This window comes from Cherax quadricarinatus, chromosome 72 (genome assembly GCF_038502225.1).
Source record: "Cherax quadricarinatus isolate ZL_2023a chromosome 72, ASM3850222v1, whole genome shotgun sequence".
Taxonomy (NCBI): domain Eukaryota; kingdom Metazoa; phylum Arthropoda; class Malacostraca; order Decapoda; family Parastacidae; genus Cherax; species Cherax quadricarinatus.
In genome coordinates this window covers 12,671,504-12,697,627 of record NC_091363.1, presented here as the reverse complement: position 1 = coordinate 12,697,627, position 26,124 = coordinate 12,671,504, and the positions used below count along the sequence as shown (strand labels likewise).

At 35.9% G+C, this 26,124-nt stretch overlaps 1 protein-coding gene across 1 annotated transcript in view; it reads left to right on the top strand.

The window, feature by feature from the left end:
• LOC128701321 (leukotriene A-4 hydrolase) overlaps positions 1-24,628 on the top strand; it is a 55,387-nt gene extending 30,759 nt beyond the window's left edge. The window contains exons 7-14 of the mRNA XM_070100233.1: positions 3,506-3,646; positions 7,446-7,633; positions 9,912-10,029; positions 10,279-10,423; positions 13,209-13,383; positions 18,640-18,757; positions 19,935-20,155; positions 20,887-24,628. Coding sequence (XP_069956334.1) covers positions 3,506-3,646; positions 7,446-7,633; positions 9,912-10,029; positions 10,279-10,423; positions 13,209-13,383; positions 18,640-18,757; positions 19,935-20,155; positions 20,887-21,007 — 1,227 coding nt within the window. The 3' untranslated portion in view covers positions 21,008-24,628. The remainder of the gene's footprint in view (positions 1-3,505; positions 3,647-7,445; positions 7,634-9,911; positions 10,030-10,278; positions 10,424-13,208; positions 13,384-18,639; positions 18,758-19,934; positions 20,156-20,886) is intronic.
• The last annotated feature ends 1,496 nt before the right edge of the window (positions 24,629-26,124 follow it).

Genomic DNA, 26,124 nt, shown 5'->3' with positions numbered 1-26,124 from the left:
TATATATATATATATATATATATATATATATATATATATATATCTTTCTTTCTTTCAACTCACCGGCCGTATCCCACCGAGGCGGGGTGGCCCAAAAGGAAAAACGAAAGTTTCTCCTTTTACATTTACTAATATATACAGGAGAAGAAGTTACTAGCCCCTTGCTCCCGGCATTTTAGTCGCCTCTTACAACACGCATTGCTTACGGAAGAAGAATTCTGTTCCACTTCCCCATGGAGATAAGAGGAAATAAACAAGAGTAAGAACTAGAAAGAAAACAGAAGAAAACCCAGAAGGGTGTGTATATATGTGCTTGTACATGTATGTGTAGTGTGACCTAAGTGTAAGTAGAAGTAGCAAGACCTACCTGAAATCTTGCATGTTCATGAGACAGAAAAAAGGACACCAGCAATCCTACCATCATGTAAAACAATTACAGGCTTCGTTTTACACTCGGCAGGACGGTAGTACCTCCCTGGGCGGTTGCTGTGTACCAACCTACTACCTAGAAAAATAATATATATATATATATATATATATATATATATATATATATATATATATATATATATATATATATATATATATATATATATACTATATATATATATATATATATATATATATATATATATATATATATATATATATATATATATATATATATAATATATATATATATATATATATATATATATATATATATATATATATATATATATATATATATATATATATATATATATATATATATATATATATATATATATATATATATATATATATATATATATATATATATATATATATATATAATACAGTGGACCCCCGCATAACGATGGCATCACATAGCGATTTTTCCGCATACCGATTACTTTTATCGCAAAATTTTTGCCGCGCATACCGATTAAAAACCCGCTTACCGATTTTCGTCCGAGACGCGTCCAATGTGCCCTCACATGTGCCGGCTGTCCCATTGTTTACCAGCCAGCCTCCGCGGTAACATCCAAGCATACACTCGGAATATTTCGTATTATTACAGTGTTTTCGGTGCTGTTTCTGGAAAATAAGTGACCATGGGCCCCAAGAAAGCTTCTAGTGCCAACCCTGTGGTAAAAAGGGTGAGAATTAGTATGGAAATTAAGAAAGATTTTGAAGGGTTTGGGGCTAACCCTGAGAAGCCTATGCCAGTTGTGGAATCCATTGTGCCTACTTCAAAGATTAAGGAAATGTGTGCACAGTGGGTTGAACTGCAAACCTTTATAGATGAAAATCACCCTGACACAGCTGTTGCAAGCCGTGCTGGTGACTATTTCAATGACAATGTTATGGCCCATTTTAGGAAAGTCTTGAAGGAACGGGAGGTACAGAGCTCTATGGACAGATTTGTTGTGCGACAGAGGTCCAGTGACTCTCAAGCTGGTCCTAGTGGCATTAAAAGAAGAAGGGAAGTAACCCCAGAAAAGGACTTGCTACCTCAAGTCCTAATGGAAGGGGATTCCCCTTCTAAACAGTAAGAAGATAATGCTCTCCACTCCTCCCATCCCATCAATCATCACCAGATCTTCAATAAAAGTAAGTGTCATTTAATTGTGCATGCCTTTTTCAGTTTGTGTGTATTAAAATTAACATTTCATGTGGTAAAAAAAATTTTTTTTCATACTTTTGGGCGTCTTGCACGGATTAATTTTATTTCCATTATTTCTTATGGGGAAAATTCATTCGCATAACGATTATTTCGCATAACGATGAGCCCTCTTGCACGGATTAAAATCGTTAACCGGGGGTCCACTGTATATATATATATATATATATATATATATATATATATATATATATATATATATATAAATAATATATATATATATATATATATATATATATATATATATATATAAATAATATATATATATAATATATATATATATATATATAATATATATATATATAATATATATATATATATATATATATATATATATATATATATATATATATATATAATATATATATATATATATATATATATAATATATATATATATATATATATATATATATATATATATATATATATATATATATATATATATATATATATATATATATATATATATATATATATATATATAATATATATATATATATATATATATATATATATATATATATATATATATATATATATATATATATATTTTTCAATAAGTCGTACGTCTCCCTCCGAGGCAGGGTAACCCAAAAAAAAGAAAGAAAATCCCCAAAAAGAAAATACTTTCACCATCATTCAACACTTTCACGACACTCACACATTATCACTGTTTTTTTTTTTTTGTTTTTTTTCAAACAAGTCGGCTGTTTCCCACCGAGGCAGGGTGACCCAAAAAAAAGAAAGAAAATCCCCAAAAAGAAAATACTTTCATCATCATTCAACACTTTAACCACACTCACACATTATCACTGTTTTTGCAGAGGTGCTCAGAATACAACAGTTTAGAAGCATATACGTATAAAGATACACAACATATCCCTCCAAACTGCTAATATCCCAAACCCCTCCTTTAAAGTGCAGGCATTGTACTTCCCATTTCCAGGACTCAAGTCCGACTATATGAAAAAAACCGGTTTCCCTGAATCCCTTCACTAAATATTACCCTGCTCACACTCCAACAGATCGTCAGGTCCCAAGTACCATTCGTCTCCATTCACTCCTATCTAACACGCTGACGCACGCTTGCTGGAAGTCCAAGCCCCTCGCCCACAAAACCTCCTTTACCCCCTCTCTCCAACTCTTTCGAGGACGACCCCTACCCCGCCTTCCTTTCCCTATAGATTTATATGCTTTCCATGTCATTCTACTTTATATATTTATCTTTCAACACACCGACCGTATCCCACCGAGGCGGGGTGGCCCAAAAGGAAAAACGAAAGTTTCTCCTTTTACATTTAGTAATATATACAGGAGAAACGGTTACTAGCCCCTTGCTCCCGGCATTTTAGTCGCCTCTTACAACACGCATGGCTTACGGAGGAAGAATTCTGTTCCACTTCCCCATGGAGGTAAGAGGAAATAAACAAGAATAAAAACTAGAAAGAAGATAGAAGAAAACCCAGATGGGTGTGTATATATAAGCTTGTACATGTATGTGTAGTGTGACCTAAGTGTAAATAGAAGTAGCAAGATGTACCTGAAATCTTGCATGTGTATGAGAGAGAAAAAAAAAGGCACCAGCAATCCTACCATCGTGTAAAACAATTACCGGCTTCCGTTTTACACTCATTTGGCAGGACGGTAGTACCTCCCTGGGTGGTTGCTGTCTACCAACCTACTACCTAGGTTTATATATTTATATATTTATTTATTTATTTATTTATTTATTTATTTATTTATTTATTTATTTGTGACTAATTGTCTCTGGGATATGACTTTGACATTTTATATTGCATCAAAATGTTAGTAAATGTAACATGTCCTTGAAAACCCAGTTTGTTGTTGATTATTTCAGACAGAGACAATGCTGAAAACTGCAGAAGAGCTGTGTGGGGACTATGTTTGGGGACAGTATGACCTGCTCATCCTACCTCCAAGTTTTCCTTATGGTGGAATGGAGAACCCATGTCTGACATTTGTTACACCCACTCTCCTGGTAAGCTAAGCAGTGTTTATGCACGTGTGGCTGCATCAAAGCAGATAATTTTTTTTTTTTACACCAGTCATTTCTTAAAAGTCTTCCTCTGTAAGCCATGAGTGTCATAAGAGGCTGTATATATTACTAAATTTAAAAAGAGAAACTTTCATTTTTCCTTTTGGGTCACCCTGCCTCGGTGGGATACGGCTGGTGCGTTGAAAGAAGAGGCCATGCGTGTCATAAGAAGTGACTAAAAGGCCGGGAGCAAGGGGCTAGTAACCCCGTCTCCTGTATATACTACTAAAATTTAATAGAGAAATCTTCATTTTTCTTTTTGGACCACCCTGCTTCGGTGGGATACGGCCGGTTTGTTGAAAGAAAAAAATTCTTAAAAAGACAAAGTGTTCTGAAAAGGAAACATCCACCATCACTCACTAATTACCTTTTATGATGTACATGTATTTAATTGAAAAGTAGATACTCTCATTAGCTAAGCAACTTTTACACTAATAACCTGCATTTAGGAGATTGAAACTTATGACTTTTTGGTCTGACTTCAACCATTAATTAGTCACAACAAATTTTAGTATACAGCACTTAACTTTATTGAATATCCAGTCTTTGTCTGAATGTCTGTCACAGAGAGCATTACAATATTTATTTTAATTTCTAGCTTTATTTGTGCTTAAATGTCTCAATTTGTATACACTTCAGATATACATCAAACTAAATGTCAGTTAAGAAACTAAAATTCAGTACTCATATACAACATTTTTACCACCACTTTTTATTCCCTCAATGGCCATCTCCCACTAAGGCAAGGTGATCCAAAAAAGAAAACACATTCATAAAAAATTGTAATTGAATACAGAAGGGAACTACTAGCTCCTTGGTACTAGCGTTTTAGGCACCTTTTACAATGCATGGTTTATGGGGTAAGAATTCTAGCCTACTGTCCCATGGGATAAATGAATGTGAATATCCAACACAGCAACAAAGTTATCAGAAAATGTTGGCATGTTCTTGAAAGTTTGCCATTATGTACTTCTACTTTGCTTACCTTACACTACATGCTGATTTATCAATATCTCGTACATGGTATCTGTTCCTTGGGATCAACAACTTCGAGTCATCTTAAACCAATTATGACAAAGAAGTGAGTGAAGTATTGAAATCACAATTGTGTTTTTGTGTTCAGTAAACCATTAATCACACTAAAGATTAACTGTCCACATTTATATTTTTATGATTGAGCCTCAAAATTATGTCAACATCTCTGTAATTTTTGGCATATCCCTAACCTCACTCAACTTTGAAAATGCCAGTGAGTGTGTGACCATGCACTTGGCCTCACTTTGCTCTTGCTTCACTACTGTAATTATCATATTTACAATCAGTTTTTCATTAGTACTAATATGTTGTTATGGTCAGTTGGTTTTATCCTCATTGCTCAGTATTTTAATCAGGTTAAAGCAGTATACCACATCAAGCATATTTTATACAGTATTTAGTGTATATTATATATAAGTTCAATACACTGAATGCTTTAATTTCTAAATTGCTATCATGTTATCATTTTTTTTTTCAACACGTCAGCCGTCTCCCACCTAGGCAGGGTGACCCAAAAAGAAAGAAAAAATCCCCAAAATGAAAATACTTTCATCATCATTCAACACTTTCACCTCACTCATACATAATCACTGTTTTTGCAGAGGTGCCCAGATACAACAGTTTAGAAGCATATATAAAGATACAATTTAAAAAGTGACCTGATATTATGTAATAAACTCCATATAGAATACAATATAAGGGCCCCAGTTATATATATATACCGTCCCATTACGCATCCCCCCAAAATGCCAATATTTCAAAACCCCTCCTTTAAAGTGCAGGCATTGTACTTCTCATTTCCAGAACTCAAGTCCGGCTATATAAAAATAACCGGTTTCCCTGAATCCCTTCACTAAATATTACCCTGCTCACACTCCAACAGCTCATCAGGTCCCAAACACCATTCGTCTCCATTCACTCCTATTTAACACCCTCATGCATGCATGCTGGAAATCCAAACCCCTCGCCCACAAAACCTCCTTTACCCCCTCCCTCCAACCTTTTCGAGAACAACTCCTACTCCGCCTTCCTTCCCCTACAGATTTATATGCTCTCCATGTCATTCTACTTTGATCCATTCCCTTTGAATGATCAAACCACCTCAACAACCCCTCTTCAGCCCTCTTGACTAATACTTTTATTAACCCCACACTTCCACACCTTCTCCTAACTTCCACACTTCGAATTCTCTGCATAATATTTGCACCACACATTACATTACTGTGCTAGGTTATTATTATGTTCAAGAGACTTTACTAAATGATTATTATATTCAATACTTTTAGTATTTTTATTTGGGGCACTTTTCATTTATATTCATCTGTTATATGAGGAATATATTTTTATATTCTGTATTACTCTTAGTTTAAGTCTACCCAAATATGCTTTGCATAACTGTGAGCTTTTCCATAAATAAATACTGTGAACCAGTCTTTTTTAACACAAATATAACCTGGACAAGTCATCTCCCACTGAAGCAGGGTGATCCACCCCCCAAACTAAAGAAACACACACACCCTCTGCATAGGCATGCATTTACAACAGTTTAGATGTCATTCTAAACAGAAAATATCTCAAACCCCTTCCTTTAAAGGGGGTTTGGGATATTTTGTTTTATTATTATTATTATTATTGTTTTTAACACATCAGCCATTTCCCACTGAGGCAGGGTGACCCAAAAAGAAAGAAAAATACTTTAATCATCATTCAACACTTTCGCCATTACTCATACATAATCACTGTCTTTGCAGAAGCACTCAGGTACAACAGTTTAGAAGTCCCTCCAAACTGCCAATATCCCAGACCCCTCCTTTAAAGTGCAGGCATTGTACTTCCCATTTCCCAGACTCAAGTCTGGCTAACCGGTTTCCCTAAATCCCTTCACAAAATGTTACCCTGCTTACACTCCAACATCTCGTCAGGTCCCAAAAACCATTCGTCTCCATTCACTCCTATCTAACGCGCTCACACATGCGTGCTGGAAGTCGAAGCCCCTCGCCCACAAAACCTCCTTTACCCCCTCCCTCCAACCTTTTTGAGGACAACCCTTACCCTGCCTTCTTTTCCCTACAGATTTACATGCTCTCCAAGTCATTCTACTTTGTTCCATTTTCTCTAAATAATCAAACCACCTTAACAACCCCTCTTCAACCCTCTGACTAATACTTTTAATAAGTCCACACCTCCTCCTAATTTCCACACTCCTAATTCTCTGCATAATACATATTTACACCACACATTGCCCTTCGACAGGACATTTCTAATTATTATTATTGTTATTGTCATGTTTGTGTCTATACTTGTGCATAGAAAATATTGAAGTATGAAAGACAGCTCTGCATTTCCTTGGTTCCCCCTTTACCAAAGTCTTTTTCTTTCAAGAGGAGTGTCTTGATATTAATGAAAGGCTCTTGATCCAAGGAACTGGACTTACCCTACTCTTGGATCAGATCTGATTGCCTCCTGTTTCCTAGGTGCTGTATGAAGCCTGTGGGTTTAGTACTTTCCTGTAAATGTTATGATACTATTAATAACAGTCATTTCACTAGAGAAGGAACTTGCTTTCTCTTATTTTTGTCTTTTATTACTGAAATAAAAATTTGGTATAGAGCATTAATAGTAAATAAGAGATTCAAAAGTTTAGAGTGAAGTTACTAATTGCTTTGTTAATAATATTCAATAAATATCCCTTTTCTTACAATATAAGGCAGGCGACCGTTCACTGGCAGATGTCATTGCTCATGAAATTACGCATAGCTGGACAGGCAATCTCGTGACAAATTCGAACTGGCAGGACTTCTGGCTCAATGAAGGCTTTACCAAGTTCATTTACAAAGTAGAAGTGATGCAAGGAGGGAAGAGTATATGGAGAAAAAGAGAGAAGTTAAGAGAGTGGTGAAGCAATGTAAAAAGAGAGCAAATGAGAGAGTGGGTGAGATGTTATCAACAAATTTTGTTGAAAATAAGAAAAAGTTTTGGAGTGAGATTAACAAGTTAAGAAAGCCTAGAGAACAAATATATATATATATATATACAGTGGACCCCTGCTTAACGATCACCTCCCAATGTGACCAATTATGTAAGTGTATTTATGTAAGTGCATTTGTACGTGTATGTTTGGGGGTCTGAAATGGACTAATCTACTTCACAATATTCCTTATGGGAACAAATTCAGTCAGTACTGGCACCTGAACATACTTCTGGAATGAAAAAATATCGTTAACTGGGGATCCACTGTATTCTCAAATTGTTATATAAATAAAAAACATCATAACCTAATCACTGTTATAAATTATTATTATAAGCCTTTTCAACATACTATCCATCTCCCACTAAAGCAAGGTGACCAAAAAAAAAAAAATAGAGGAAACACATTCACCATCACACATTGAGTTGCTGTCCCCTTCTTTCAGAGTGTAGGCACTGTACTCTCCACCCATAAGACTCAAGTTTAGCTAACTAGTTTTACCTGAGTCCCTTCATAACTTTCTAGATAAAAAAATATTTAATGGTTAACCATATTTCTCATAGTGCAATAATACAGTGGACCCCCGCATAACGATTACCTCCGAATGCGACCAATTATGTAAGTGTATTTATGTAAGTGCGTTTGTACGTGTATGTTTGGGGGTCTGAAATGGACTAATCTACTTCACAATATTCCTTATGGGAAAAAATTCGGTCAGTACTGGCACCTGAACATACTACTGGAATGAAAAAAGTTCGTTAACCGGGGGTCCACTGTACTCTCCTTTTAAATTATGAACAAAAAACTTTACGAACCACATTTGTTAACACATTCCTTACGAAAGAGTGACATACCTCAGCAACGAGAATGCTCAACTATGTGGAGTGTTTTCCTACAAATGGGATGACTTTTATCTATTGCATTTTTACTTTAATAATAATAATAATAAATATATATCTATGTATATATATTTTCTAGGTAGTAGGCTGGTAGACGGCAACCACCCAGGGAGGTACTACCGTCCTGCCAAGTGAGTGTAAAACGAAAGCCTGTAATTGTTTTACATGATGGTAGGATTGCTGGTGTCCATTTTTCTGTCTCATGAACATACAAGGTTTCAGGTATATCTTGCTACTTCTATTTACACTTAGGTCACACTACACATACATGTACAGGCATATATATACATACATACCCCTCTGGGTTTTCTTCTATTTTCTTTCTAGTTCTTGTTCTTGTTTATTTCCTCTTATCTCCATGGGGAAGTGGAACAGAATTCTTCCTCCGTAAGCCATGCATGTCGTTAGAGGCAACTAAAATGCCGGGATCAAGGGGCTGGTAACCCCTTCTCCTGTATATGTTATTAAATGTAAAAGGAGAAACTTTTGTTTTTTCTTTTGGGCCACCCCGCCTCGGTGGGATACTGCCGGTGTGTTGAAAGAAAGAAAGTATATATATTTTTTTTCTCTTTGTTTTTTCTCTGTTTTTACACTGACCATCTCCCACCAAGGCAGGGTGACCTGAAAAAAACACTTTCCCTATCAGTCACACTATCACTGTCTCACCAGAGGTGTGTAGATATAATTTTGAAACATTTTGGTTATAAACCAGTACAACTGGTTTACTATGAGAATTAATAAAAATCATTAAAAATACTTATACAGTGCAAGAAAATTAATGCTGTGATGTTAATGTAGTTGAGGTGAACCAAAGAATGCTGTATTTTTGTCAAGAAAACATGAAATAGTGGGAAGTAGCAACATTACATATGTTGCAAGAGTTATTGAGAATCATGTGGGTCAGAATATACCTGATAAGCTTCAGATTGGCAGCATTATACATGGTGGAGGTGAGGCTATACTATTTCATCAAATTCCAGATGTATAGTTGGCCAAGCATTTTCCTTCATTTTCAATAGTAGATTTGATAAATTGGGGTCAGAGTTGCATGTCTATGTGGAGGATCTCTTAGCATAACGAGAATGCTCGAGTAATCCATACCTGAGGGTGAGGGCAAACAGCGGTTGAATGCAGCAGTAAGCTAGCTCCTGTAATACACTTTGACACAATGCTCTGAGAGGGCAGCAATGGCAGTCTTGAGGCTCCAAAATGCTTAATGTCAGACCAGGCTTTTGTCTACATAAAAATAAAATATTAAAATCATAGTATGTACTATATTTTGCCATCTGTTTAATATTCTCACCAGGTTCCTTTATGACTTAGAGTGGGAATCAGAGTATCACCCAAATCTTCGTGATTCCTTAAAATACCAAAATGATTCAGTTATCTCAAAGTTTCTCATGCCTTCTATATTACTGCAATATGTGAACATCTTGTCATCAAATTTTTTCCAGAATACTGTCTGGTTTTTGTTGCACTGAGGTGCTCAAACTTATTTGCAAAATGCTATTATCAGTGCCACTGTATCTCACTCATGTTTCTTTGCATTTTTATATTTCAAAATACAACTTCAGGCATTGAATTCATGCCAAGTCAAAAATAGCTTATAATAAGTTCTTCACTATCTTCTCAAATTATTTGAATTTCTGTTGTTATTATTTCATATTTTTTAGATTCGCACAAGAGGCGAGAAAGACTCACTGACTTGCCTTGTACCAGACTTGACTGGGGTAGATCCAGATGATGCCTTTTCTATTGTACCTTACGAGAAAGGGCACACATTACTCTGGTACCTGGAAACACTGGTGGGAGGACCAGGTAAGTTGTATAGCTGCATATGTTAAATTTGTTCATTTTGAAGCTACTTGAGTTCATGTACTAAGCATTATAGTCTACCATCCCTTCTGCACAGCAAGGCATTTATATTTGTTTATGGTGTGTAGAAGAGAGGGAGATTACTTCCCGGTAAAATTAGGTCTTAGACAGGGATGTATAATGTCACCATGGTCGTTTAATATATTTATAGATGGAGTTATAAATGAAGTAAATGCTAGGGTGTTGGGGAGAGGGGTGGGATTAAATTATGGGGAATTAAATACAAAATGGGAGTTAACACATTTAATTTTTGCTGATGACACTGTGCTTATGGGAGATTCTAAAGAAAACCTGCAAAGGTTAGTGGACAAGTTTGGGAGGGTGTGTAAAGGTAGAAAGTTGGAAGTGAACATAAATAAGAGTAAGGTGATGAGGGTATCACATGATTTAGATAAAGAAAAATTGGATATCACATTGGAGAGAGGGAGTGTGGAAGAAGTGAATGTTTTCAGATATTTGGGAGTTGATTTGTCAGCAGATGGGTTTATGAAGGATGAGGTTAACCATAGAATTGATGAAGGAAAAAAGGTAAGTGGTGCGTTGAGGTATATTTGGAGACAAAAAACATTATCAATGGAGGCAAAGAAGAGAATGTACGAAAGTATAGTTGTACCAACATTTTTGTATGGGTGTGAAGCTTGAGTTATGAATGCTGCAGTGAGGAGGCAGTGGAGATGTCCTGTCTAAGGGCAGTGTGTGGTGTAAATATTATGCAGAGAATTTGGAGTGTGGAAATTAGGAGGTGTGAAGTTAATAAAAGTATTAGCCAGAGGGCAGAAGAGGGGTTGTTAAGGTGGTTTGGTCATTTAGAGAGAATGGATCAAAGTAGAATGACATGGAGAGCGTATAAATCTGCAGGGGAAGGAAGGCGGGGTAGGGGTCGTCCTCGAAAAGGCTGGAGGGAGGGGATAAAGGAGGTTTTGTGGGCGAGGGGCTTAGACTTTCAGCAAGCGTGTGTGAGGGTGTTAGATAGGAGTGAATGGAGACGAATGGTTTTTAAGACCTGACAAGCTGTTGGAGTGTGAGCAGGGTAATATTTAGTGAAGGGATTCAGGGAAACCAGTTATTTTTATATAGCTGGACTTGAGTGCTGGATATGGGAAGTACAATGCCTGCACTTTAAAGGAGTGGTTTGGAATGCATATTGGCATGTGCATACACATGTATACATATAGTACAGGCAGGAATAATGGAATGTACTCAAACGTAGCCCGGCAGATCAGAGAGTATCTCAGAGGAAGGAAAAAAAGGAGTGTCTTGGAAGAGACAGGAGAAAGGGAATATGTAACATGTGAGGTGCCACAAGGATTGGTATTAGGGCCAGTTCTGTTTTTGGTTTATGTGACTGATATTCTAGATGAGATTGACTCAGATGTATTCCTGGAGGAAAATAGCATGAAGTACAGTAGAACCCCCGTATCCACTGATTCGGTATCTGCATTTTCAGTTATCCAGGGTTTACTGTGGCCTCTTAATTTTGCATAATAATGACCCGAAGTGTAAAAGTAGAAAAGTTAGCAGTTCTTCAGAGCCTATGAGAAGCCGAGAAATGCTTTCCATCAGTGAAAATGTGATCATTTTCCACTTACTGTGCATAATTTATCAGTTAAACTTTATAATAGAGATGTATAGAACTTATATATAGGGTTTGCTACTATCCACAGTTTCGGTATCCATGGCAGATCCTTGGAACGTATCCCCCATGGATACGGGGGTTTCTTCTCTGCTTGCAGGATGGATAAAGACACACACTCAGTGTAATACCATCTTTTATTGGCATTTTGCCCACATAGTGGGCTTTATCAGGTCATAAACAGCTCTACGTAGGGAGAGAGCATGTACGAATATATACTGTAGTGAGCTCAGTGACATGAAGAGTCAGGCTAGGTATGTAGAAGCTTTCTTCTTGGGTAGACTAATGGCAGGTTGGACAAAAATATGACTTGAGGGATTTGGATTTGAGAAGGACCTGCCTAGCATGAATCAGCAGGCCCACTGCAGTGTTCCTCTATGCTGTGACCTGTTGCTGTGTGAGATAACAATCAAGAAGCTTTCTAGCAAGAGGCTAAGCTGTATTGTAGAAGCCATTGTTCTGGTTGAAGTTGTTTGATATGCAGATTAGTAATGATTCCAGGAGCCTTCATTTCAGTGTGTCATCTTTGGCAGTGAGCTGTGTGCCATTGTAAATTAATCAAGTGGTTATTGGAATGGAATTATCTCAATTAAGTGGTGGAGGCAGTTTTAGTACATAGTTTTAAGAGTAGGTACAAGAGTGCTTATGAGACTCCAAGGAAGTGAATCTGGCAAGCAGCAAGTTGAGAAGCTTGGAGCCAACCTTTGCAACCACACATATTGGTATGTACATACATGACATTACATACTTTACATTACATGCATGCATACATGCATGCATGCATACATGCATACATACATACATACATACATACATACATACATACATACATACATACATACATACATACATACATACATACATACAGTACTACATGCATTACTGTAGAATTAAATAATTTTCAAGGTGCCAAAATGAACCTTTCAATTCTCCGAAGTATCAGATGCAGAATTTACAGTTGTCAACTGTATGGTGAGCGTGTTATATATGCACAGTTGAAATTTCTTAACAGGCTTTAAAAGAGCCAGTGGGAGCTTTTTTTCTTTTTCTCTGCTTAAAGTTTTTAAGAGTACAGTTTTTTGTTTTTATTTTCAGATGAGTTTGAGCCCTTCTTAAAGGCATACCTGGATAAGTTCAAGTATCAGTCAATTACCTCAGACACTTTCCGCAGTTTCCTTTTTGAGTTCTTTGTGGACAAGAAAAAGGTGTTTGATGCTGTAGACTGGCAGGCTTGGTGGCACACCCCTGGCATGCCTCCTGTTAAACCTGAGTATGTAATGGCCTTGGTTATGGCTTAATAGTTTGGCTCTGCTTTATTTCCTTTCAGTTAAATATTTTACTAAATGAAAGTGGAGATTATTTTATTTTTAAGGTTTTATACACATTCCACTCAAATTTTTTGAGAAGGAAGAAAATTTGATTGCCAGATTGATCTTTATACAGTATTTAGTACTGGTATCTTGATTTTGTTGGCAATTATTTTATAAGTAATACTGGCTTTAATTAGTGTAATATTCAGTTAATGTTACAAGTGCAGTTAAGCATTTTTAATTAATTTGTGTGTGAGAACAGGTAAATACAGTAGGGCCCAGCTTTACAGCGTTCTGCTAATATGGCAATTTCAAATTATGACCAAAACTTGCTATACAGCTCTGTCTTTCTAATACGGCAGTCCCCACCAGGCTTGTTTACATTCTCAGTGAGCACATCCCTCTATTATGTCTGGAAACTTTCCAAAATTTCAAGTGTTTTCAAGTTATTGCATATTTTATATGTACTTTGATAATTATACTTATGTGTACCTGCAGTGAGGAGGCAGTGGAGATGTCCTGTCTAAGGGCAATGTGTGGTGTAAATATTATGCAGAAAATTCGGAGTGTGGAAATTAGGAGAAGGTGTGGAGTTAATAAAAGTATTAGTCAGAGGGCTGAAGAGGGTTTTTGAGGTGGTTTGGTCATTAAGAGAGAATGGGTCAAAGTAGAATGACATGGAGAGCGTATAAATCCGTAGGGGAAGGAAGGTGTGGTAGGGGTCGTCCTCGAAAAGGTTGGAGGGAGGGGGTAAAGGAGGTGTTGTGGGCAAGGGGTTTGGATTTCTAGCAAGCGTGCATGAGCGTGTTATCAAATCAAATCAAAGTTTATGACAGGGTGGATAGGGGGGCAATGTGGCAGATGTTGCAGGTGTATGGTGTAGGAGGTAGGTTACTGAAAGCAGTGAAGAGTTTTTACGAGAATAGTGAGGCTCAAGTTAGAGTATGTAGGAAAGAGGGAAATTATTTCCCAGTAAAAGTAGGCCTTAGACAAGGATGTGTGATGTCACCGTGGTTGTTTAATATATTTATAGATGGGGTTGTAAGAGAAGTAAATGCGAGGGTCTTGGCAAGAGGCGTGGAGTTAAAAGATAAAGAATCACACACAAAGTGGGAGTTGTCACAGCTGCTCTTTGCTGATGACACTGTGCTCTTGGGAGATTCTGAAGAGAAGCTGCAGAGATTGGTGGGAGAGAGTATGGAGGAGGTGAATGTTCTCAGATATTTGGGAGTGGACGTGTCAGCGAATGGGTCTATGAAAGATGAGGTGAATCATAGAATTGATGAGGGGAAAAAGGTGAGTGGTGCACTTAGGAGTCTGTGGAGACAAAGAACTTTGTCCTTGGAGGCAAAGAGGGGAATGTATGAGAGTATAGTTTTACCAACGCTCTTATATGGGTGTGAAGCATGGGTGATGAATGTTGCAGTGAGGAGAAGGCTGGAGGCAGTGGAGATGTCATGTCTGAGGGCAATGTGTGGTGTGAATATAATGCAGAGAATTCGTAGTTTGGAAGTTAGGAGGAGGTGCGGGATTACCAAAACTGTTGTCCAGAGGGCTGAGGAAGGGTTGTTGAGGTGGTTCGGACATGTAGAGAGAATGGAGCGAAACAGAATGACTTCAAGAGTGTATCAGTCTGTAGTGGAAGGAAGGCGGGGTAGGGGTCGGCCTAGGAAAGGTTGGAGGGAGGGGGTAAAGGAGGTTTTGTGTGCGAGGGGCTTGGACTTCCAGCAGGCATGCATGAGCGTGTTTGATAGGAGTGAATGGAGACAAATGGTTTTTAATACTTGACGTGCTGTTGGAGTGTGAGCAAAGTAACATTTATGAAGGGGTTCAGGGAAACCGGCAGCCCAGACTTGAGTCCTGGAGATGGGAAGTACAGTGCCTGCACTCTGAAGGAGGGGTGTTAATGTTGCAGTTTAAAAACTGTAGTGTAAAGCACCCTTCTGGCAAGACAGTGATGGAGTGAATGTTGGTGAAAGTTTTTTCTTTTTCAGGCCACCCTGCCTTGGTGGGAATTGGCCAGTGTGATAAAAAAAAAAAAGATATATATATATATATATATATATATATATATATATATATATATATATATATATATATATATATATATTTTTTTTTTTTTTTTTTTTTTTTCAACAAGTCGGCCGTCTCCCACCGAGGCAGGGTGACCCAAAAAAGAAAGAAAATCCCCAAAAAGAAAATACTTTCATCATCATTCAACACTTTCACCACACTCGCACATTATCACTGTTTTTGCAGAGGTGCTCAGAATACAACAGTCTAGAAGCATAAACATATAAAGATACACAACATATCCCTCCAAACTGCCAATATATATATATATATATATATATATATATATATATATATATATATATTTTTTTTTTTCAACAAGTCGGTCGTCTCCCATATATATATATATATATATATATATATATATATATATATATATATATATATATATATATATATATATATATATATATATATATATATACATACACATGCATACATATTGGCAGTTTGGAGGGATATGTTGTGTATCTTTATATGTATATGCTTCTAAACTGTTGTATTCTGAGCACCTCTGCAAAAACAGTGATAATGTGTGAGTGTAGTGCAAGTGTTGAATGATGATGAAGGTATTTTCTTTTTGGGAATTTTCTTTCTTTTTTGGGTCACCCTGCCTCGGTGGGAGACGGCCGACTTGTTGAAAAAAAAAAAAAGGATTACAATGCAGGGTTTACAGATTTTGGTAATTGTGTGGTTTACATGTAGTAAAATACTAATTACAGAGAGGGCCACTAGAACACCTAGCATGGCTAGGCATTTCAGGCAAACTTAGATTAATTCTTAACCCTAAATTATAACAAATTGTGGAGTAAGTTGACTAAATACTAAGTGACTAAATACTGAGTTACAAATACTAGTTTGTGAGTTTAGCAATGTGAATGCTTTTGTTTTAGCACAATACATAGTTTCTATATTGGAGTACCACAGGCAAACTTATGACTAGTTAGGAATCATTATTTTAAGATTAGATAGGAGTGAATGGAGACAAATGGTATTTGGGACCTGACGAGCTGTTGGAGTGCGAGCAGGGTAATATTTAGTGAAGTCCTGGAAATGGGAAGTACAATGCCTGCACTCTAAAGGAGGGATTTGGAATATTGGCAGTTTGGAGGGGTATATTGTTTATTTTTATATGTATATACTTCTGAACTGTTGTATTCTGGGCACCTCTGCAAAAACAGTGATTATGTGTGAGTGAGGTGAAAGTGTTGAATGACGATGAAAGTACACCTACCATCCGACTTACGACCTGCTCGACTTACGGCCACTCGACTTACGACCGGTTTCTCGGAACCGAACTCGGTCATAAGTCGGATGGTAGGTGTATTTTCTTTTTGAGGATTTTCTTTCTTTTTGGGTCACCCTGCCTCGGTGGAAGATGGCTGACTTGTTGGAAAAAAAGAAAAAACTGTACCTAATTATACTTACACACTGTGCTGGCATTCAGATATACATTAAAATCACTAAGAGTCTCTCTGCTCTTGACGCCATATAATAATCTCTTGAGCGCATTAAATGTCATATATTACGTTAATATAGACATTTCCATTAATCCATCTATGATATTTTTTTCAAAATTATATAATAAACATGCTATGCAACATATAAACATGATACATACACTCACAGTATAAAAATTGACATAAATGTGAGATGTGTTTACCTTGCAGTTTGTAGGAGTGTCGGAAGAATTACATTTTCTTTAGTTAGACGCCAGTTACTTGGGGACAACTGTAGAAAAATATTTCTTTCGTGTGCCTTCACTCTTTCTATAGCTATTCATGACCCTTGCGAGTTTGGCACTTCTTGTTTATTATGATTATAATAATTTTATCATTCACTCTAAAAATGGTGTGTTGCATGAGAATGGGGGTGTTGCTGTTAATTTATTCTTCTGTACTAACTTGTCAGAGCATCATTCCTTCTAAAAACGATGTTACATGAGAATGGAAGTGTTGCTCTTTATTCTACTGTATCACTGTGGAGACAACTTGCACACAATGTAGGTGTTTGTATGAACCATACAGATGCATTTGTCTGTTTGTTTACATAGTATACTTGCAGCTCTGTCTTCTTACTCGTTCTCTCTCTCTCTCTCTCATTTATTTGTTTTCATCTTGCTTACTCACCTCTCACCCTACATTAAGACCATTAAGACTACAAATATTTTAGGTAAGTAATGAGTGTACTGTATGTATATTCATTTTATCGCTCTAGGGTGTTTTAAATGTTGTAATATATTGTGTGGGTGGGGTGGCCAGGTGAGCTGCCATGCCTCCCACACCTGACTTTCTACAAATAAATACTTTTCACCTCTCACCCTACGTTAAGACCATTAAGACTACAAATATTTTAAGGCAAGTAATGAGTATACTGTATATGCATTTTATCACTCTATGGTGCTTTAAACGTCGTAGTATATTATGTGTGGGTGGGGTGGCCAAGAGGGCTACGATACCTACCACACCTGACTTCTTACAATGATACTACTCACCTTTTACCCTACATTAAGACTACAAATATTTTGAGGTAAATATTGAGCATATTGTGTGTATATTTTACTTTTTATTGTTTTTAATGCCTAGTTCTATTGCTAACTTAATATATGTTAGTGTAAACTTGTTATCTGGCATTTATATGCATTTAGAAGTGGAAAAAATGGCGTTCTGCTTTCCGGCGGTAGCCTGGAACCTAACCTGCTATATAAGTGGGTCCCTAATGCAAATAATATTGAATGTTTGTGGAGATAACTGGTAAAAAATACCTACATGATGGAAAAATAGAAACATGTTGTATAATGCGATCCTTTATTGACTACATTCCACCTACACAGTTGGCTTTATGAGGTCACACGCAAATCTACCCAAACAGAGTACATGAGTATATAGAGGGAGCATAGCGACATGGCTAATCAGGTCACCATGCTCCCTATAACACCTGTGCTTACTTTCCTCTGCCAATAAACTCAACATTAACACATGCCACTGAATTATCACACAGATTTAATGCTTTTCCTCACTATAAAAATAACTCACTGGGCTTCGAGATGTATTCCCAATAATAATTACATGATTGGAATAAAATTTGTGCAATACTTGATATACAGACTTTGTTGTGGATAAATATGTGTCCAAAATCTGCAGGTTTGATGACTCCTTGGCTGTGGCATGCAAAGATCTCTGCAAACGATGGGTCGAGTGGGACATAACAAAAGACTGCCCCTTCCGTAAAGAAGATCTCAACAATATGTCTGCCAATCAGGTAAGTAGGCTGGTAATTTTCTTGCTTCACACACAGATATGGCTGAAAGCATTAGACATGTTGCCTTTGCTCTTAAAGGAAGAGAAGCAGGCATCTTAACCACATATAAATTTATAAAAAGATATGAAAGACTTGATAAGGAAGATTTCTTATCAATGCAAATAAGAATATTCCATAGATTGAAACAAAGGAAGAAATGGTGCCAAAAGAATACTAAAAAGTTTGTTACAAACAGTGCAGTAGAATAATGGCTTTGTTTATGAGAGGAGATAGTTAGTGGTACAATAACTAAAAGCTTTCCAAAATTGTGAGGTAATTTGAATATTGAAAATGGGACACCACAAACTTGTCTCTGCTCCTGTAGTTACAATTATGGTGTGATGGTATGAAAGGTATAATTCAGAGAGTGGAGGAGCAGATATTTAAATGGTTTAGTTACTTAGAAATGATTCAGCAGGATAGGTTGACCAAGAGGGTGTAAAAGTCTGTTTTGGATGTAAGGAGAGGTAGGAAACATATTATGATGGCTTGGATAGAGGAGGTGAAGGCAGTTTTGAGTGGTATGTTGTTGAGCATCCATCAAGCATGTGAGAGCATACCACATTGGAGTGAGTTGGGACAAGTGGATTTTGTATGAAGGGATTCAGGGACAAGCTCATCAGCCAAACATGAGTCCAGGAGGTGAGAAGTCCAGTACCTGCACTCAGAAGGATAGTGGGGGTATTTTAGTTTAGAGAGTTATTTAAATTGTGATGTCCACACATTTCTGGAAAGACAACTACTGAATGAATGATGGCAAATGTATTTAATTTTTGTTTTGTTACCCTGAATTCATGGAAAATAGCTAATGTTAAAAAAAAAAGTTTACCGTTTCACACTTGTAAGACATAAGAGGTAGTACTTCCTAGATGTTTTCTGTCTAGCAACTGTTACTTGGCTATTTTTTCTGTGATAGGCAGTGACTTTTACATTACAACAAATTCTGCTTTGTGTATCATTTTAGCAAAACACTGAAATCTACATATAGGAAATAGCATATCAATATCTTAAATATAATTCATACCGTATGTGCCATTTCACTTTGAAAGTAGAGAGACAGTGTGTATTCAAGTGGTATGTTTTAAATTCCTTTTAAGATTGATCTTTTTAAAGGGAAAATAAATTCTGTTATCTTCAGATACGAGAGTGGCTAGCTCAAATGTTGGAGGAAGAACCAATGCCAGTGAGAAAGCTTGAAAAGATGGACGAGTTGTACAGCATGTCCTCCCGCAATAACTCGGAAATCAAATTTCGATGGTTGCGCCTGGGGCTCAAAGCTCATTGGAATGACCAAGCTGACGAAGCACTCAAGTTTGTCACTGAACAAGGGCGCATGAAGTTTTTACGACCCATATACAGGTGCATTGACTGTGATTGTACAAATTTTACAAGACATCTATTGACTGTGTGATGGTGAATATGTTTACTTTTGGAATTACCCTGCATTAGTAGTAGACAGCCAGTGTGTGAAAAAATATTGCACACTCATAATATATATCATGAAATGAGGCTTAAGCACTTACGAGCAAGTTAAACTGGAGTGAGTGGCACTGGTGATTCTGGAGGTTTGATGTGCTAGTGAGTGTGTTAGAAAGCATTATCAAGGAATTTGTGGAAATTGGTTGGCCAGACTTGACTAATGGAAGTGGGAAATACATTGCCTGCACTCTGTAATTTAGAAAGTCATTTGAATTACCATGTCCAGGATATGACAGATGTTGAATGAGTGATGGTGAATGCATTTTCTTCTTTGAGTGACTTTGCCTTGGTAAAGTAGTGATTTTTTTCTTTACAAACCTGTTTTCTCATTACCATAATCAGTGTTCTACATAACGAAGTTTACTTAGGTAGTTCCTCATCCTCTATAAATTATTAACTTTCATCTTTTTTCATCTCTCATGCATGCAAAATTGGGTTGAAAATATTACAGAATGCTACCAGCGCTTTTAGGACCAAATAAAAAAGATTATCCTTTCACATAATTTCTTTCTTCTTTTTGGATACAGAAATGAAAAAATAGAGGGTTTTGGGGGGCATGTGTGTTATAAAATGAAATTGTAATTATAATTACTATGTTCTTAAACCCTCAGAGACCTGTACGAGTGGAAGGATATGCGGAAACAAGCTGTCTCTACTTACGAAGCCAACAAGAGTTCAATGATGCACGTTGCTGCCTATGTTGTTGCCAAAGATCTTCATCTGAATGAGTAGTCGCAGGTTTATCATCTAGTAGAAAAGATTTTTGCATGTGGAAAGTGTTTTTATATTTGGGATAAAATGTCTGAAATTGTAGTCGTTATATTTTGAAAACGTTTTTAAATACAATTCTACATTATGGAGTACGTGCAGACAAAACTTGTATACTGTATTTCTCTTTCTTGTTGATCTAGTAGTTTTTAGTCAATCCTTTTTATTTTATTCACAGAGATGGAAAATTTTATTTACCCTGACTTGAATAGAGTGAATACCATTCCTGTTAAACAGTCTGCAACAGTAATAATTGTGATAAAAAAAAGTGCCATTTAGTTTTGGGTGCTAAAATCCTGCAGATATAAATCCATCCCTTAATAATGCATCATTGCCCACTTTCCATTCTGCTTTCTTAACCCTTTCAGGGTCCAGAGACCAAATTTCAAAGTGTGCACCAGGGTCCAAGAATTTTCAAAAAATAATTTTGTTATTTTTTCTTATGACATGGTAGAGAATCTTTTTCTGTAGGTAATAAAACAAAAAGTACGAAATTTTATAGAAAATTGATGAAATTATACTCTTGCGAATTTTGATGTGTCGGCGATATTTACGCATCGGCGATTATGCTGACTTTGGCTCCCATTTTAGGTTAATTACAGTATTCCAGTCAACCAAATTCTTAGCTATTTCACTAGTATTACTTCTATTCTATTGATTGAGCACAAGAAATCGCCAAGTCAACTGTTTCAACAACAACATAAAGTGACCGGAAATTGGTAATTTGGCCAATTTAATGCAAAGTTCAAAATATTCCAATTTCAAAATAGGGTCCAGAATAAACAATGCAGGCATTCCTGGCACTAAACTAACATTTCCTCTGTTCATTAGTTACATTTTCAGGCTTTACAAATGAATTCCATTTTTATTTTTTATTCACATAATGAATTTTTATTCAAACCAAAAAATAGAAGATTTACTGTTATGCAATACTGTAATAATTGTATAAATAATATCACCACATTTGTGAATATATATTAGACCCACCAGCTGTCATGTATTAGACTTGTGAGGTCATTTGTTTACTCTTAAACATCGGCAAAAATTTAACATTTCTGCTAATTTGAGCTCAATTTCAAGCCATTTCCACTAATAAAACCAATCAAAATCATCTCTATTTCTGTAGTATATCTTCCATTCTATCAAATGAGACCAAGAAATTGCAAATACAATTATAAAAATATACGAAAAAACACTGCAAAGTCGCTGTTTTAATTGAAAATTACGGTCTCAGTTTTTTTCTCTCATTATGCACTGTATGCTGCAGGATTTGTTTTACGTGGTGCACACATACCACATAGAGGTATTCTCTCATATCTAGGCCCAAATTTACTGCTCACAGCTTATCAGAGTGAGCTGAGCTCATGGCATAGATCTACGGTTTGGACCCTGAACGTAAAGCCGTAGATCTTCAGCACGGACCCTGAAAGGGTTAATGGCATATTGTCTCAAGTTTGTGCTGTATCCAGTTAATCACTTGTATGGATAATATAGCATTGCTATGATGGAAATAGCATGGCTAGAAACTAAATCAGTGTAAAGATATAGAGCTTACAGCATTGTTATTTGATAAACAGTGTCATGTGAGGTTCCATAAAATGGATGTTGTGTTGGAATTATATTAAGAAATACAATATCTTCAATGACTGAGGTGAAGCAAGTATAGAGCTTGAACAGTTTGTATATGTACATAGCAGTTTCACAAGATAACTGTGTGCTGATTTATAACTTAAAATGGTACTGAAATGGGATTATTACTTCAATTCCTGATGTCATCCTTAGATCATTATGGTAAAGATATCATCTCTTGATTTATTAAAGAAATTTAAGCAATCTTGAGCCTTTGATATGTTAAATTCAAAAATTTTTCCAAGTCTCTTGAGTAAGGATGCATTCTCACAGCTTCATAGATAACCATTTCTGCCTAAAACCCCAGATTGCTCATAGAAGCTATATGCTAGTTCACTAGCTCTCACAAATGGATAACACTGCCTTTATTGCATAATGTTTGCCTTGTTCAATGAGGGTTTGGCAGAGTACAGTGGACCCCCGCATAACGATCACCTCCGAATGCAACCAATTATGTAAGTGTATTTATGTAAGTGCGTTTGTACGTGTATGTTTGGGGGTCTGAAATGGACTAATCTACTTCACAATATTCCTTATGGGAACAAATTCGGTCAGTACTGGCACCTGAACATACTTCTGGAGTGAAAAAATATCGTTAACCGGGGGTCCACTGTATAACCCTAAGAGTTGATGGATATACATGTATTTTAGTTGCTTGTAAGGTTTTGGCATACCTGTTCCACCCCATTGTAACTAAATAAGAGTAAGTGTAATGGAAAAATGGAAATGTAGAAATTACTGTTAAGTTTAATTAATAGTTCATTTTCAAATAAAAGTTTCAGCTTCTGGTACATGTGAAGGATTAGTCTTTGAAATGATAGTAGATATCATTTCTTTTAACCAAATCAGTTATTTATTACTTTACTACTGTGGTGGGAAATGGCCAATGTGCCAAAAACTAAAAAAAAAAATTATACTAACTACTTAACTTCCATCAAGCAAAATGTTGCAGATTATTAGGTAAGCAGTATCTCAATTCCAACAGTTGTGAAATAAGACTGGAGTGCAGTGTTAGGATAGTTTATGAAGGAAATGTCTCACCATGAATGACTTCTTCAGTCCTGACTGAAGAACAAGACTAAAAGAAGCAATTTATGGCAAAAATGTTTCCTCAGTAAAATCTAACACCGCTTGAGTCTTACTTCACACTGGTAACATATGAATGGTAAGGACTGCATAATGATAAGTATCATTTTTTTTTTTTTTTTTATGGTTTGAGGTGGCCCTTTCAGGCTTAGCACATAAAGTGTATTATAATTTGAGATAAATCATGTGACTAATGAATTACATTTGCTGACATGCTTTATATCCTAATAATACATGCAAGTAATTTAATTTGGAAATTAAATGGCCCTGAAAAAACAGAGCATATATACAAATTTGCAATGTTTTTTTATTTGTCAGTGTATTTTGTGTTGCTTTAATACAGCAACTATAATACAGTACAGTACTGTATAATATTTTCTTTTAAAGTATTTATAGCTTTGTTTTTATAATATTTGTACAGCTTTTATAAAAAAAATTTGCTTGAAAGCATTTTTTTTTTTTGAAAGGCAATTGCAAATAGTATATCCCTTGCCAACTCAAAGTCATGTAGTTATAAATTTGTTATAACTGTGTGAAATTGATGGGTGGAGTGTTATACCCATTTCAGTGACATTGATTTCATTAATGACACTGCACACACACAAATACATGCATCAAAATGCACCAAAGTGGTTCAGCCACTTACCTTTATTATCCCACCTAATCTCCCCCCACCCACCCTTTTCCTATATTGCCATCCTTACCCATCCTTCTTCATTCCCCATCTTGCCAAAGCTCTGGTCATACAAGTTTCTTCTTCTTCTTCTTCTTCTTCTTCTTCTTCTTCTTCTTCTTCTTCTTCTTCTTCTTCTTCTTCTTCTTCTTCTTCTTCTTCTTCTTCTTCTTCTTCTTCTTCTTCTTCTTCTTCTTCTTCTTCTTCTTCTTCTTCTTCTTCTTCTTCTTCTTCTTCTTCTTCTTCTTCTTCTTCTTCTTCTTCTTCTTCTTCTTCTTCTTCTTCTTCTTCTTCTTCTTCTTCTTCTTCTTCTTCTTCTTCTTCTTCTTCTTCTTCTTCTTCTTCTTCTTCTTCTTCTTCTTCTTCTTCTTCTTCTTCTTCTTCTTCTTCTTCTTCTTCTTCTTCTTCTTCTTCTTCTTCTTCTTCTTCTTCTTCTTCTTCTTCTTCTTCTTCTTCTTCTCACTTCTTCTTCTTCTTCTTCTTCTTCTTCTTCTTCTTCTTCTTCTTCTTCTTCTTCTTCTTCTTCTTCTTCTTCTTCTTCTTCTTCTTCTTCTTCTTCTTCTTCTTCTTCTTCTTCTTCTTCTTCTTCTTCTTCTTCTTCTTCTTCTTCTTCTTCTTCTTCTTCTTCTTCTTCTTCTTCTTCTTCTTCTTCTTTTCTTCTTCTATAAAATTATTATGTTTTATTCAAATATTATTTTTAGTTGTTACATAGTAGCATTGGTTTATAAAAAAAATAGATATTTCTGTGCACAATATGTTATTTACAAATTTCATTTCATTATTTTTTGAATTTCAAAATTCAGGTTTTGACCTTCCAGAGCGTAAACTTTTGTTTATTTATGCAGACTTATTAGTTTAATAAAAGGCCGTATTTTCATTTATAAAATGCGAGGCTTTGTGGATCGTAACTGGTAAAAAAAATGCCTTTTAAACAATGGTGTATAGTATTTATACATTTCAAAAATAATAAATACCTGGTTTGCTTACTGGGATATTAAGTTTTTATTTTTTGACTCATATTTTATGGCTTTATTTACCAAAGATCAAATGTTGAATTTACCCTTATTTTCAGCAATGCCTTGCATAATTTTGATACAACTGTTGTGATAGTTTTGGGTTGTGAGTTCTGTGGCTTATTTGGGTCTGGGCATAATATGCTTATTATGATATTACATTTAAAGGTTCACTGAGAATACAAAATCGGTGATTGTTGTATTCTTATTATTTTAGTGCTGTATGACCCTTGTGGGCTTAACGCTTTGTTTTAATAATAGTTATTATTTTAGTATTAAAATGTTCGTTTGCCTTGGACTAGTTTAGTTTGTCTAAAGTCACAATATGATTTTTTTAACTGATCTGTTAACAGGGGATATAGTGGCAAAACTGTTATGTATACATAAAACTTATTTAAATTCAGAAGAATTTGTTTTTGGCATATGTAATTTTCCAGTTTCATAATGCAATTAAGAAATTTGGCAGTGCCAAATACAGTGGACCCCCGCATAACGATCACCTCCGAATGTGACCAATTATGTAAGTGTATTTATGTAAGTGCGTTTGTACGTGTATGTTTGGGGGTCTGAAATGGGCTAATCTACTTCACAATATTCCTTATGGGAACAAATTCGGTCAGTACTGGCACCTGAACATACTTCTGGAGTGAAAAAATATCGTTAACCGGGGGTCCACTGTA